General features: G+C 35.8%; 1 protein-coding gene across 1 annotated transcript; it reads right to left on the reverse strand.

Moving 5' to 3' along the window:
* Window positions 1-8,108: 8,108 nt before the first annotated feature.
* LOC114296286 (increased DNA methylation 1) lies at window positions 8,109-16,155 on the reverse strand. The gene is made up of 5 exons (XM_028240575.2): window positions 15,916-16,155; window positions 15,471-15,557; window positions 13,307-13,406; window positions 9,225-9,426; window positions 8,109-8,623 (listed from the first exon to the last, which is right to left on the reverse strand). Exons 1-5 carry the CDS (start codon window positions 15,990-15,992, stop codon window positions 8,196-8,198), a joined length of 894 nt encoding a protein of 297 aa, XP_028096376.2. The 5' UTR covers window positions 15,993-16,155; the 3' UTR covers window positions 8,109-8,195.
* Between the last annotated feature and the right edge of the window lie 1,211 nt (window positions 16,156-17,366).

A 17,366-nucleotide genomic window follows, 5' to 3' on the forward strand; every position in this document is an offset into this window, starting at 1 on the left:
ATCTTCTCAATGAGGTGAGAGTTATATATGTGTCTTTCTAGCGCTACACAAGGGGCATGACCTATTCTATTAAAATTACTACATTGTCCTTGCTTTCTTCTCATTTTTTTTTTTTTTCTTTCTTTCTTTCTTTCTTTATTTTTTTCCCCTATTTGGAGCTGAAATCATTTTCACATTTTGCTTATTCGTGCCAGAATTTGTGAGAATCCATGTGTGCATTCCCATACTATTAACTTAAGTTTAAGACTATAAATGAACCAAGTCGAGCTATGACTTATGAAGCACGGACACCTTTCCAGAGGTGATGTACAGGTGTCTAGCACGTGTTGGCCACGTGTCAGACTCGCTGAGGACACGTTAAAGACACGCTGAGGACCATATTTTTTATAAAAAATATATATATTTTTTTTGTTTATTATAATAGTATACCTAAGGTTGATAAATTTGAAAAAAATTAAATATTTAACATAAAATAAATATTACATAATTAAAAATATGTTTTGCACATATTCCCAATGTTTTGCGTTGTACATTTTTTTCATAAACATATGAAACTTTAGGACTACTATGCCAAATGTTATTAAAAGCAAAGTAATGAATGAATATGCCATAGAAGGGAACGAGGGGCAGGATGGGAAGTATAGTCTGCCAGAAAGGGCAAATACATAAATTTGAAACTAAAAAAAAAAAAAGATGACAACTTTAATGTCCTTCCACACCGAAAGAGTAATTTTTAGACCAATCACTCCACTGTAGAAGGAAAAAAATGCATTTTTTGGAACAATGAATATGAACAAAAATGACATCAAATTCACTGAGCATAAATTATTTCCCTCACATGAACTCGTACAATCATATCTAAGTAATAAAATGATATAGATCTCAACGGTAAGGCTTATTGTTAGTCCCTAGTAGCTTAAGTTTGAGTCACAAAAATAACCTATCCAAAAATAGGGGTAAGGCTACGTACATCTTGTCCTCCTTAGACCCTCGATAGAAGGAGCCTCATGTACTTGGGTTATCCTTCTTTCTTAAGATCTCAAACCAGCAAGATTGTTAAAATCAGAATCCTAGGTTGATCGGTAGTCTCATCGATTAGATCATAGAATCGAATCAAAGATTGTGAGATCCTACTTTCTATTAAAAATAAAGTAAAAATACCAATAAGGATGATACATACTAAAAATAAGATGAAAATTCACAAAACCGACGATGCCTACACGATCGCATTTGCGATCTACTATTACATTATCCTACAACGATTTGGATAATTTTAGTAATTTAGGATTGTAGAATACAATTTGGATTGCGAATTTGATAACCACACAAATCTATAAGATAAAAAGAAGATTAGTCATCAATAACCTCACCTAAATATAGATGTGAATGTCTTGTAAAAACAAGACAGAGATTAACCTATTTCACAAAGAAAGTTCAAGTCGAACCTCATATTTTGGTAAATCACTGATCCGCTTATCAAAAGATGTGAGCATCTTCACATCATCATCTTCATCATCATTTACAACCAATTCCTCCATCACAACCCTATGATGACCACAATGGTGGGGGTGTAGCCATCTTCTCAGGTAGTTGAGAGTTATATATATGCCTTTCTAAGGCTACGCAATGGGCACAATCTATTCTATTAAAATTACTACATTGTCCTTACGTTCTTTTCTTTTTCTTTCTTTCTTTCTTCTTCCACCTTTTTTTCTTTTTCTTTTTTTTTTTAAATTTATTTGGGGCTGAAATCATTTTCACATTTTGCATATTTGTACCAAAATTTGTGAGAATCCATGTGTGCATTCCTATACTATTAACTTAAGTTTAGAACTGCAAATGAGCTGAACTGAGACCTATGTAGCATGGCCACCTCTCTGGAGGTGACGTATAGGTGTCGGACACGCTAAAGACCATTTTTTTCAAAAAAAAATTAAAATTTTGTTTAATATAATAACATACCTAAGGTTGATAAATTTAATAAAATCAAATATTTTACATAAAATAAATATTAAATATTAAATATTTAAAAATATGACACATAATAAATATATAAATTTATATGTTTTGCATAGTCCTAACATGTCGTGTCATATTTTCTGTAAATTTGCGTGCATGTGTCATGTCAGGTCTCTGTGTCTGTGCTTCTTAGGCTGAGACGAACTTTTGAGTGTTAAAGTCTGTTTACTAAGAATTAGTCGAGTTCAAGTCCGAACCGAGCTCAAGTCAAGACTTAAATAATCGAGTTCGAGCCCGTCAAATATTTGAAAAACTCGAGCCATCTAAGGGTTCGTTTGGAAATTGAGTTGGCTTTTTGGTTGTTTTAGCTTGGGACTAAAAACCTTGTTTGGGAAGAGTTTTTTTTTGCTTTTTTGACTTTTTGTGAGAGAAAAAATGTAATGATTATAGATTTGATGTGATATTTTGTCTTATTGGGTTAAAAAACATATTTTATCTTTTTGTGACTAAAATAATCCCAAACCCATCCCAATCCATCTTCCCAAACAAAGGATAAATTACATTAAGTCGATTTTGAGCTCCAGTTCGAGGTTGAAAAAAAAAAAAAAAAAAAAAAAAAAAAAAAAACTAAAATTAATTTACTTATTAAGATTAAAAAACAAAAAATTATGAGCAAAATGTACAAAAATATTTATATTAATAATTAACTCTATTAATTAAATATGTAAATTTACACAAACACCAAACACAAATATAAAAATTAAAAAATAATAAAAAAATATTATATATATTATTAAATATAAATAATAATTTATTTTATTTTTTTTAATATTCACAGGTCTTATCAAGCTGAGACTATTTGAACTTAGCTCGATTAATAAAGGATTTTAAAAATCAAGCTCGAGGTAGGACTCATTTATTTAGTTAATGAATTGAGTTCAAACAAGCTTTAAACGAACTGAGCTAATAGTTCGACTCGTTTGTATAGCGATCTCGGTTTTCCTTTCCTAATTTATTGTATTCCGGACTCGGTTCTATGGATGTGTGTTGTGTCTTTATCGCATCTCCGTCCTTTAATTCTTTATACTTGAGTTTGGGATGTGTTAGATAGGTTTGAAACAGGTTGGTTGTGTTTAGAAACAAAGAGTTGATGTCCAGATTTTGGCCTTCACGCTCGAGCGGGGCTTTTGACACTCGAGTGGGCCCTTTGCTTTTGTTCCTCCACTCGAGCGGGATTTTTCAACCCTCAATACTTTTCTCTGCAGGTCATCGGACACTCGAGCATCCACTTTCACGCTCGAGCGGGGACCTTCGTCTGCAAAACTTTTGGAAGTATACATTCACCACTCGAGCGTGAGTCTGTGTCTGACGCTCAAGCGGGGCGTTCCATGCTTGTGCGGACTGTATATTATATCAGTCCGAATTTTAGCATTTCGAATCACTTTTTTGGGTCATTCTCTCTCTCTAGCTTTTCAAAACCCTAATTTGAGAGCTCCTCTCTCTAGAACTCTCTCTCTCTCTTCATTTTGATCTTGGTTTAGTGAGATCCAACCCTTGTGCCTTCATTAAAGTGGTAGAGCTTTGCAAGACCTCCATTTTGATCCGAAAATCTTGGGGTTTAGAGCATTTCCGAGTTTGTTCATCATCTCCGTTGAGCTCCGAAATTTGAGGTAGGGATAACTACTCATATTTATGGTCTTTGACATAAACATGTGGTCTTTTTGATTTAATGTTGAAGTTGGGTAAATTTGGGTGTTAGGGTTTCAAAATGTATAAAGAAGGGTTTTGTTCTTTTGACCAATACATATGTATTTTGGGTCATAAATTGAGGTTATAGATGTTTATTGATGATATTTAGACCTTTGGGTCAATGTTGAGAAAATGGGGAGAAAAGTCCTAATTTATTATGATGAATTAATTTGGGAAAGTTACGGAAATATGAAATTGAGTTGGAAATAATGAAATTGGGTAATTATGAGATTCAATGGTGGAGTTGGATTGATTAATCACTCAACTTTGAAATCGTAGGTAATTTATCTGTTTGATAATTTATTATCTGTTTAGAAATAATTGTCTTGGGCTATCAGTGTAAGATAGTCTTGAGTGTTGTAGACACTGCATGATGATTAGGTGAATTATAATTAATCAATTGAGTATGCCATTGAATATGACGGAAGAAATAACACATTGAATATGTGCTTTGCTAATAAATTGTATATGTATGTTGTTTGGGAGAAGATAGGGAATGTACTCCACGGTTTAGGAGGAGATAGGAGATGGACTCCTAAACTGGATTTGGGAGGAGATAGGGGATGGACTCTAGTGATAACTAAATTGGCCAGAGTGTCCAGGGTGAAAGTCCCGAAATCCTAATTGTGTTTTCATAACGTAGATGAATTGAAGTATTGTTAATATGATTTGTAGTCTCATTTGAAATTGAATCGTTGAAGTATTGTTTATATGAGTTGTAGGCTCATTATGAACTGTTTGACTGAACAGGGAACCATATCTATGAATTGGTTTGGATAATGAAATGGAAAAACATGTTTGTTCGTTTATATAAGTTAAACATTTATCAAATGCCAATGTTTTAGTTATTGCTTATATTATGTTTAGCATATCTCTACTGGGCGTTGCCTCACCCTATATGGGACATCATTTTCAGCTTCAAGTGTTATGCCACCCCCAAGGCCTTAGCTTGGATGGTTTTGGGAGTTGAAGACTCTTTTGGTTATTTTAATATTTTGGTGATACATGTAAATTCAAGCCAAGGGCTTATTTGTGTAAAGAGTTAGAACTCTTCTTTTGTTGTAACCAAGTGTTGACTTGGAAAGTTGTAAGCCTACAGGGCATTTACTTTTGTTGTCAACATTTATTACTTTTGTAAGAATACTCTGATGAATGTATGTATATCATGAATGTTGGGTTTATGTGTATTATTTTGAGGGCGTTACAGCTTGCATCTCTAAGTTTATGGATACGTCATTCAGAATTACATAATAGACGTATGAGTAATTATACAAGTTCTCAGTAATAAAAAAATATTTTTAATCCTTTCACTTTAGTCCTTTCATATTACGAAACAACACATCATGGTTCAAACCAAAGCAATATATGTCAATCAAACCACAAATTAAAGATAAAAGTATATCGTTGAAGTAGGGGGTAAATTTGGATTGGCTTGGCCCGGCCTAGCCTATGTCGGGTCTCACAAGCTTCTGTCAAAATTCGAGCTAGAAAATTAGGCCCAGGTGCAAGGGGTATTCGGGCCTTGAGCCAGGACTCAAGCGGGGCCGGTAGGCTTGGGCTTGGGCCGTCTTGAACATTTTTTTTTTGTTTTTTTTAATATATTTTTTCTACTAAAATTTTATTATTTTTCACTAAAAAAGACACTGAGCCTCCGACGAGCTGAACCTTGAGTAGGCCTTAAGCGAGTCGATGGGCCGAGTCCACGGGCAAGACCGAGCTTCAAAATGATGGCTCAGGCCCAAATCTCGGGTTGAGCTCAAGCCCGGACCCACAGACCACATGCCATTTTTACACTCCTACATTGAAGATCCAATGCCACTCAAGAAAAAAGTTAGAAAACTTAAGGGCGTGTTTATTTGGACGGACTAGATAAAGGGGATTGTAATCCATCGGACTTTTAGTCCCGGGATATATTGTCCCTGGTCTATTTGGTTGGACTGGATTTGTATCCTATGTTTGTTTAGTCATGGGATTATATGTCTGGATTGAACTTTTTTTAGTGAATCCAATATTTGGTTAGACGGACTGAATAAGGATAAATGTTCAAAAGACTATTTTACCCTTGTAATTTATAATTTTTATTTAATATATAATTTTAAATTTGTAATCTATAATTTATAATTTAACAACACTAAAAAAATTTAATTTATAAGGCCATAATTTTTAATTTATTATTTTCAATTAAATTAAATTTATAATTTATATTTTTTATTTAATATATAATTTTAAATTAACGACAATAAAAAAATAATTTTATTTAATATATAAATTAAATTTTCAACAACACTAAAAAAATTTAATTTATAAGGCCATAATTTATAATTTATTATTTTTAAGTAAATTTAATTTATAATTTAAATTTTTTATTTAATATATAATTTTAAATTAACAACACTAAAAAAATAATTTTATTTAATATGTAAATTTAATTTTTTAACAACACTAAAAAAATAATTTATAAATGTTCAAAAGACTATTTTACCATTTTCTAATTGTTTACTAAGTAATAGCATGGAAGGTAAAATGAACATTTTACAAAATAATCCCATGGGATACGAATCTCATGGTTTCGATCCCACCTCCCCCATGGGATAGGATAGTCTCATATTTGTGGGACTAATAGTCCGAAACAAAAATTTTCAAACAAACAATGGACTATTAGTCCAGTGGAACTAATAATCCAATCCCACACCTTAATCTTTCAAAACAAACATAGTGTTGGGTTTTGGAGGGTAACAAACATAGTGTTAGGGTTTTGGAGGGTTTGTGAAATGAAAGGTGCGTAAGTGTCAAATTGCTTTGAGAGTGTGTCGAATTGCTTTCGTATTTTTTCATTTTAATCCTTAATTAATTTATCTTTTTTAGTTTAACCACTAATGTTAGTAGTTTTTTTCGATTCGGTTTGGGGACACAAAAATAAGCCACCTTTTTTTTTCAATTTTTTTTTCTTTATGATTTTTTAAAAAATTATTTCAAAGATTTTTACTTTTCTGATCCATTTTTTGTAAACAAATTCAAATAGTAAATTTTTTTTAAAAAAAATTCCAAATAAAAAAATTTAAAAATCCAAAATAACTATTAAAAAACTACTATTTTTTTGTTTTTTTTTTTTGTTTTTTTTAATTTTTTGAATTGTAATTTTTTATTTTTTCTGAATTTTTCGATTCATTTCATCGACTACAATCTAAAAACTTTGAACTTTGAACTTTTTAAATTTTAAAAAAAAAAATCACTAAAGACAAAAATAGTCAACAAAAATCTACAAAAAAAACCAAACCCCAAACATATAATAATATATCTATATAGATAGATAGGTACATTAGATATTGATTTTAGTTTAAAGAAAAACAAATCAACAAAAAAAAAAAAATCTGACTGAATGTTGTTATTTCTTGATAAATCCTATGAAAAAAATTATTAACACATCACACTTATATAAAATGTTAAGAGTTGAAATTCTGTTTTTAAATTTTAATAATTTTTTATCAAAAATAATAATAATAATTTTTAAAGCTATTTTACCCCAATTTAAATAGTTATAGACCAACGTTGCCCCCCCTCCCCTCCCCTTTTTTTTTTGTTTGAGATTTGCATGATATGGATATAAATGGTTACATTAATGATACCCTTCTTTTGTTGAGATTTATATAATAAATGATCAATCTATTATTATTATTATTATTATTGTTATTATTATATATATTGTAAATGTTTGCATAGTATGTATATCAATATGTTCAACATATTTATTATATAACATAGCATTTTAATAAGTTTGTTAATTAAAAATGTAAAATCACACTTAATGTATCACAATTTAATTCTGAATATTGCACTTATAATGAATAAAATAATGTAAACTTTTTCTTCTTCTTTTTTTTTTTTTTTTTTGGACAAAATTTTCATATTTATAACCTTCACACTTAAAAAATTCACATTCTTCATTCATTATAAATTAATAAACAACGTCAAAAGGTTATATTTTAAAATTATATTTTCAATAGTACAAAAGTTATTCACTTATTCTCTTCATAAAAAGCCAAGTCAAAATATCATTTGTAAACCATATGAGAGAAGAAATTTTACCAACACTTGGCCAAGTAAATATAAAACCCCTCCCCTCTTCTCTTACAAGTCGATTTTCAATGATGAATTCTATCAAATAATTTGTACTATCTATTTCATATCAAATTAGACATAGATTATGCACTATTATCTATTTGATATCAAATTATCCAACATGTCACCATGATAATATCGTCGATTTTCAATGGTAAATTCTATCAAAGAATTTGTACTATTTGATATCAAATTAGCCTCCATGTCGCCATTATCATGTCGTCTGCAAGACTGCAACGTTATTACCTTCCCTTCCCACCTCCATTATTTTCTTTTTTTCTTCTTCTATTTACCCCAAAAAGACCTCACAAATACTGCTACACAATAATCCTTCAGAGCACAATACAAGCTTTTTTGAAATTTTATTTTTATTTCTCATTATCTTGCAACATAGTGGTTTTCTGCAACTGTTCATTCGCAGAAAGTTCTCTCTCATCATACATAACAACAGATTCTACATCACAAACCATTTCAAGCCGGGATGTCCCTACAGTTGAAGCCGGTTCTCTGCATGACTGCTTTGAAGAAAGTTCTCTCTCATCATACATAACAACAGATTCTACATCACAAACCATTTCAAGTCTGGATGTCCCTACTGTTGAAGCCGGTTCTTCGCAGGACAACTTCGAAAAATGTTTTTGCAAACTACCATCCTGGGCTTCATCTACTTGCATAATATTGCAGCCAGTATGTTCTGTTTCTGTAACTGAGGAATTTCCAATGGCAGGCCTTAGTTGGGAGCAAGCACCCGTTTCAGCTGGATCATATACAATCGAAGGCGATGCATGACCTGATCCTGTATTTCCCAAGAAATTTTTATAATTCAGTTCAGAGAATTGGAAAATAATAAAAGGGGTAACTGAGGTAAATTATTGGTTCGTATTTACAAAAAAATAATAATTTAAAAACTATAAATAAAATGCATTTGGTGTTTATTTTCATTTTAAAAAATTTGTAAACAATTTACATAATTTACAAAATTCTTGTACTGAAAAAAATTGGTGTCACTTCAGAAAAAATAAATTAATCATTTTCCATCCTGTCCACCTCCTCCAACCACCACCTCTTGCAATGGCCAACCACCTCTCACTGGCTTCGGCAACCACCTCCATCACCTGACAACCACCTTTGGCCACAAGAAACCACCTCCCATTAGCGCCAACCACCTCCGGCCACCATCTTTGACCGTCAACAAATTTTCAACCATCACGCAACACCCCCCCAATACACTTATTTTCAAAATAAGTTTAAAAAATACAAGTTTGTGTCAAACATATTTTTTTGTTATCGGTTTTACTGAAAAAAAAACATAAACATGTTTAAAATTTTATGTAAACAAAAATAGTAAATTGTCAATATACCAAACAACACCCAAGAGCAGGAAAGAAAATGCTCACCACTTTGTTGATTTGTCGTTTGACTTTGATAAATGGGCTTCTTCAACCATACAGTTCCGGGAAAAACCATCAAGTTGATGTTACTCAGGCTATTTCTCTCGTTATCTTCCAAGGGTTTAAAGCCAAACCCAACTGTCCATGTCTCAACCAGACTAGGAATGGCTGATATCACAAGCTTTTCGACCTTGAAAGATCTTAGCATCTACAACCACAGTGGATTAATAAATTAATAACTCGCATATATGAAAAAAAAAATAAAAGACTAAGAAAATCAAAAGGTACAAAGTGTTGGGATCTGGGATCCCGCCCAAGACCTTATAGAAATCATTTCAAGCAGAAAAACACACCCACACACAAGGAGACACAATATTTTACGTGGTTCGGCCCAATGCCTACGTCCACGGGAGAGTAACCGGTTATCACTATACCAATGAGGAGATTACAGAAAGATTACAATAGAGGTGGAGCTCACACTCTCCTCACTCAGCCACTCACCCGTCTCCCTCGCTCACACCGAGGGAGACGGTCTCTCCGCCTCACATCTCTCGCACTCTTTGGTTCACGGTTTTCTTCCTCACTCACTTACTCACGGTTTGCTCACATTTTGCTCTCTCCTCTCAACCTCCATTTATAGGTGAGGGAGTAGGTGGGAGAGCCTTTGGGCAGCCTCCATCCTTGACTCTTCAAGATGGTTGGTGGCCGCCAAGGTGGACTTTGGTTGGTTGCCTTCCCATTGTTGCCAACCAAACTTGACTTGGATGATCACCCCTTTCACACATGGGTGAATTCAACAAATCACCCCCTCAACCCATGTGAGGTGATCCACTGCACACACTGCTGCTAATCTTGTCACGCCCAAATTCAACATAGTCTGCATCTCTTCACTGAGACGCTGCATCCCCTGAAGCTAGAGATAAAACACCAGAGATACAAGAGGAGGAGGGAATCCGACATCCTCAACTCAACTCACACCACTCTCTGATTTGGAGAGAGCCACTACTCCTATCTCCCACAGATCTCTTCCATGCTTCCTGTCTCGGATGTCTATACCTGCTATGCTTGAACTTGCGCAACCAAGATATCCGACACCCCCTGATTGGATGTCCTGCACCCCCTGCTTGGATGCCCTTGACTATCATGCAACTCCTTGCATGATGAACACTGGAGCAACTAGAAAACTTCAGAGTTTGACACATCAACATCCTCAAGTTTCCTTGCTCGGAGCTTATTTCTGAACAACCAGCCCTTGCCCTTCTGCACTTCTGAACAACCTCCTAGCGTTTCCACATACGCTTGTTGTCTGTGCTGCAATCCCTGATGTTCGGTTCTGTCTCACTTGTCCGTACTGATGTTTGACAGTTAGCCCTTCTGTCAAGACAACTTCCACCGGTCTGTACAAGTTACCACTATGCAACTCCGTGCATAGTGCTCGCACCCATGGCTTCTGGTCTCCCTGCGTCAAGCTTGCTTGAGAGATCTGCATCAACTCTATCATCTGCTGCCATGGAACTAAAGAAACCACCATAGAGAAATAAGACTTGCCACTCCTTGGCACGCACTCTTGCGTTTTACCTGTCTCAATTTCTCTGTCTGGAAGTTCTTGTGAACTGTCAACAACCCGCTGCTGCACACTCTTCTCGCGCCTCTGTACGACACTCTAGCGTACCCTTGCACTGTTGCACGTCTGCAATTGTACTTCTGCGCTTAGTATGCTCCTCTGCAACTATTGTTCTACATGTCCACATACCATTAGTACCTACTCGTATACAGTAGCTCCAACAGCCACAGTATTTCCCTGAGCCTGTACTGGTTGCCAAATCATCTATCCGTCGATGAATGGTCTTCTCTTTTGATTGAACCAGATCCTCCGATCACCTCAACAACCAGGAAAGTTCCCAGGAAAGACTGGTGGGGTCACAACCGGTCCCACTTAAGAACCAGTCTCCTTAAACAGTGTCTTTTTGACAGAACTTTCCTAGACCTTTGATCTTGAGATAATCATGTCTGCAATCCTCTGATCGCCCCTGACCAATCCTGATCTCCCTCGATCTGCCATTTGATCAAGCCTGATCTCCTCTGGTCTTCAATGATCTATCTCAATCTGTATCTGGTTGTCCAATCGGGTCAGAATCTGCACATTCTAACCTCTTCAGTGAATCCGCAGCGTTCCACAATGTCCGGCAACCTTCCTTCGAGTATTGAAGATGGCAAACACCCATGTTTTGACAATCTTTCCAAACCGTTCAGAATTTCACTATTCTGACCTCGCGGTTGCGTCCGGAGCGGTCCATTTAGCTAGGACCAACCTTCGCTGCACTTCCAGGGACCTCACTGAAAAACTATCCCCGAAAGCTGGGCCACACCGCAATTTTCTAAAAATTCTGGGCCAAATTGCAATTTTCAGAAGTTCAGGGAATATTCCGTGTACCAACAGAATATTCCGTCTACTGCCCCTGACGCCGTCTGTCACTTTAATCTGCCTTCTTTTTACAGAAACTCCATCTCCAAAATCTGACCGTACGGATGTGTCCGGAATACTCCAAATAGTCGGAAACCACTATTGGATCACCAAAAACAGACTCCAAATGGCTTCGATCTAGCCAAAACATTTTGTACGCCTCAGATCTGCGGCTGTACCTTCGCCGCGAAACACAGGATTCTTCCTCCTGCGGATGACGTGGCAGCTGACGTGGCTGCTGACGTGGCACACGCGTGCCATACACGCGCCTCCCCCCACTCGTCTTCTTCCTTCATCCGCGCGTGGGATGCGTGCCTGCGACTGGGCCGACGCGCCGGCTGCCTTCACGGCGCGTGGCGGCGCGTGCCGAGACTGGGCCTCACGCGCCTTCTTCAGGAGGCGCGTGAGGGCGCGTGGCAGCTCCTATGGATGTCTGCTTTATATGGTTGGACTCCTCTTCTCGAGCAACTTGATTTCTGGGCAGTTTCGGACAACACGCTGTTTTTGTTCCGAAACGCCACCCACGAGGCTCTGATACCACTTGTTGGGATCTGGGATCCCGCCCAAGACCTTATAGAAATCATTTCAAGCAGAAAAACACACCCACACACAAGGAGACACAATATTTTACGTGGTTCGGCCCAATGCCTACGTCCACGGGAGAGTAACCGGTTATCACTATACCAATGAGGAGATTACAGAAAGATTACAATAGAGGTGGAGCTCACACTCTCCTCACTCAGCCACTCACCCGTCTCCCTCGCTCACACCGAGGGAGACGGTCTCTCCGCCTCACATCTCTCGCACTCTTTGGTTCACGGTTTTCTTCCTCACTCACTTACTCACGGTTTGCTCACATTTTGCTCTCTCCTCTCAACCTCCATTTATAGGTGAGGGAGTAGGTGGGAGAGCCTTTGGGCAGCCTCCATCCTTGACTCTTCAAGATGGTTGGTGGCCGCCAAGGTGGACTTTGGTTGGTTGCCTTCCCATTGTTGCCAACCAAACTTGACTTGGATGATCACCCCTTTCACACATGGGTGAATTCAACACAAAGTTTGTCCAATATATGAGGTTTCATTGCTCATCGCAATGGTAACAGTTTGGATCACCAAATGGAGACGGCAGTCTGCAGGCTCTTCAAGCAAATAATCTAAGAAGCATGGACACAAATACGGACATGGAAATTGGCACAAGAAGTTTAAAAAAAAAAATTAAGATATGGACACAGAAGGGATGTGGCAAGAAATATATATATATATATATATATATTCTTATTTGCAATGTATATGAATATAAATTTAAGGCACAGAAATACAAGTGACACCAATGTCACTTTTCCTTCTCTTTGTTTTCATATATTTTACTTTGACCCAAATCAATTCTCAAAAATTTTAAAAGAAATTCCACAAAGATGTCCTGAGGCATGTCCAAACATAAGACACATGTCCATTCGGTATCACCAAAGTGTCTTCCAAAAAAATTTATATGCTCCCGGCATATCAATATTCGATACGTGTTGAAGATGAACATGGCACCCATTTTGAAGTGTCCATACTTGCTATCAAATAATACTAAAAAAAAAGCTCTATGGAACAAGATGGTTCTTCTTAATGGAACAAATTACCTCTTCAATAGCATTCATGAGGCGCCGACACATTCCCTGGCGACGATACTTACTGCAAGTTGCAATAAGAGGCATCTCCACTACTGTTACTCCATGGATCCTGCATGAAATTTGAAGCTTGAATTTAAACGTGACGTTGCCTAGATTATTCTACAAATTAAAAGTCTAGACGAGCAAAAAATAAATTTAGAAAAGAGTTGGTAAAAATGAGAAACTATCAATAAATAATATGAAGAGTAAGAAGAAGAACAAAACCATATTTGAAATGTTTTAATGAGGCATATTAAATAGTTATGGGGGCAGGAAAAGCCCAAACAGATATGTTCAGAGAAAAAAAGAGATCTAATATCTGATGCTCTAACGAAATACAAGGATTTAGCAAACAAAGGCAAAAGCAAAATTCATGTTTGTCACATTGAAAAACCTCGGATAATTGACTGTGAATAACATGAAGTTCACTGTCTTTTTCACAGGGATAATTTCATCTCAAGCATATACAAATTTTTTGAATTGTAGCATACAAATCAAAATGTATCCACACTTCTCTACCCTACTAGCCACCAAGCAATCATATACCGCCAAACACCCTTTACACTGTCAAAAATAAATCTCAAACCTCACTTTCATCCTCATATAGTCCTAACCCAAATCGCCAATTTTTTTGTTTTTTTATTTTTTTGTTGGGGAACATCTAGTTCAACTAATCTCCAGCATGCTGCCAAAGCCACTGGATACCAGGTTGACAGAAGAAATAACTGAAGAAACGTGGGTTCTACCTGTAGACCCTAATCCCCCAAGAAGGATGACAAATTGGTCAATTAAATAGAGTGAATGAATCCTGCATTCTTGATTCAAGCAACCCATTCCAAAACCCAGGAAAACATATAAAATAAAGTTTGGCCCTGTTTAGCATCATTTTCAAAATTTTCACTTCCGTTATTCGTGTTTTGGGGGAAAAAAAACTATGAAAAGTTCAGTAACACTCCTTGTTTTTTATTTTCATGTGGAAACAATTTTCAATTTAAAAGTGTTTACGGAAATAGTTTTCAAACGCAGTTCACCAAACAAGTTTTCCATATGAGGTTCCATTTTTTATGTTTTTGAGAACAGAAAAGCAGAAAATTAAAATGATACCAAAACACACCCATAATGTTCCCAAAAACCTTCTCCTTTGTAGAACATTTAACTATATTTATATACACGATTGCATATATGTATATAATATGAAAGGAGAAAACTATAGCCAAACACCACAATTGCACACTCATATAAACTAGCCTAAAACACTCTCTGTAATCTTATTTAAAAATCACCAAAATCTGACCAAGTTAAAAAATTGACATTTTAAGACTACTATATTTGCAACTTAAGTAAAACCTTTTTGATGTATTGACAAACCTTACCACAAATGTAAAGTCAAGGTGATAGTTAAAACATTGCCAAGGCAGGACTGGTACCAACAGTCCATAGTAACAATTGGAAACTATCGGTTGAACAAATATTAGCAGATAACCATAGTAACAATTGGAAACTATCGGTCAAACAAATATTAGTAGATAAAATATTCAACACGGTATCTTGTACATGAGGAGAAAAGAAGCATCATAGAATTCTTGCTTACAACGTAATAACTATAAAGGGATCCAGAAGACAATCTGCAGAGAAAATGACTAAAAAGGTACAAAACCATATACCAAGTTAGCTTTTCTCATTCTAAAGGAAAAAACAACCATTTGCCAGCTGTACTTAGGTGATGCATGAGATGGTACAATAACTATGAAGTCTACTCTCCATATATAAATAGCATGATTTAAAAAAATAATAAATAAAAACTGAATTTGCAATATAAATAGCATGATCAAGGATAGAAAATAAGATAACCTAAATTTGTTACATTACTCTCAGCATAATTTCTTCAATGCCCAGGTGAATAGGGAGTATTTTCACTCGAGACCTACATAGCCACTTCTGGTAGAATATCTGGAGTACTAATGTATGTTTCAAATCAGAAGCTTTACATCCAAACCCCAAAATATGGAGAAACAAATATTTATATGGGGTACAGCTTACAAATTGTCTTTAATATAATTTCATTAGCACTAACTGCAAAAGGTTACAAATTGAAATAGATTTCACAGAGAAGATTACAGCTAATAAAAACTACCTGATTGATGCGACACACATCAGCACATCATCTTTCTCTAAAACCACTGTGTGAAATCCAATATAGTTTAGGCGTGCAAAATGTGATCTGCTAAAAACCAACAGATTTGTTAAGCAGTAAAATTTAACTACCACCACATTGGCAAGCACATATATTAGCACCAACTACAAAAATAAGAGATCATCCGGTAAACAATGCAACCACAAGTTGGCATTATGCACATGAACAGAAAATAACCACCAATTGAACATGACAGTCAGCTGAAATTTCAAAAAAAAAGGTATAATAATTGTGCAGTCTCAAGAAACAATATCACGGAGAGAAAGAGAGAGAATAACATGCCCAAAAAAAAAAGAAGTTGAAAATACAAAGATCAATGTAAGTTGGACACAAACCAGATACAGAAGAAAGTTCAGAAAATTTTCAAACGGAAAAAAAAACTTACCCCCAATTGTACAATACATGGGGTATCATGTCTATGCCTGTTCTTGAATCCACCATAGAGAGAAGGCACTCCTCCATAATTGTAAGAGCAACAGCCAGTTTTGAGTTGCATTCTGCCTTCAGTGCAACAGGTCGTTGATCGGAATGAACTCTTTGGTCGCCATGAATGTACCTCAAAAGGGTCCAAGAGAAGCCATCAGGGAGAAGATTTACAAACCCGATATGGGAATGTATGCCCAAGTACACCTGCATGCAAAAGTGTAATATGTTCTTTAAAAAACCAGAACCAAGCTCACAAGTGCAGAAGAGTGGAAGCAAATGACAGCTGGAAACATCCAAACTAAAAGACAATGCAACTAAACTTGCCATACATCTAGGTAATCAGATTACTCTCTTCCCTTCTCTGTTATGCAGCTAACTCTTCTCTATGAATTTGTCACTCATTCTTCTTTCAAATAAACAATGTAAATCAATTTTCCATCCAAGATGTGAGTATGTATCAGGGAAAGGGAGCATGTATCAGATATGTGAGTCTCATAAGCTCTTCCCATCTCCACCACGATTTGGACCCACCCCATGACCAGGGAGTAATGGTAACACTATCAAATCTTTGATTGCATGATATGAGCTAATGTGCTTGCATAGTGTCATGTTTTTTAGTAACTCTTTATTTAATTTTCTTTGTTTGATGTTTGGTTTAGCCGACCACACTTTATTGGGATGCAAGGCTTAGTTTGGTTTGTTTTGAGGAAATGGAAATATCACAATCTATGTCTCACCATGCTCTTTCTATATGCAGACCCCACCATTTACAAGCAAACACATTACCTCTAAACAGAAAGACACATTGACGTACATCACAGTTCAGCTTATGCAAGAATTATGTGTCAGACAACTCCAAACATCTCCACAATCAACTTCAAGGGCCCAAGATAAATGGCCTGCAGAATCGGCCTGCAGAATCAGGAGTCTCCTATATGACTATCATCTTCAAACAGAACTCTGAACTGCCCTTATTATGGATCCTGACAAAAGATTGGTAACACACCAAATCCTCTGCAGCAGTAGGACATTTGTGAAACTGTCATCTTTGTCTTTGTTCAGCAATTCAACAAAAATCGCTACAAATATAAGCAGAGACATGACTCATGAAACTGCCTCTTGCTCCTATAACCCATTCGTATTTTATGCTTACAGGTTTGTAAGTAAGAGCAGCCAACAGTCTGCACCCCAAAATAGTTGGGGATTTGTAGATGAAACTGAACATAAACAATCACACATCCAGATAGAGGTTGAACAAATAGTCGACAAACAAACGATGTCATCAACCATATGTTATATCAGCTACCAAATGACATTCATAATGGAGATTGTAATACTTTTTGAGAGAATTAGTATAATGACTTTGAAAAGCACTTATTGAACAATATATAAAAGCATCATACCACAGCC

The sequence above is a fragment of the Camellia sinensis genome, chromosome 7, assembly GCF_055761805.1.
Source record: "Camellia sinensis isolate YWXY chromosome 7, ASM5576180v1, whole genome shotgun sequence".
In the NCBI taxonomy this organism is placed as follows: Eukaryota; Viridiplantae; Streptophyta; class Magnoliopsida; order Ericales; family Theaceae; genus Camellia; species Camellia sinensis.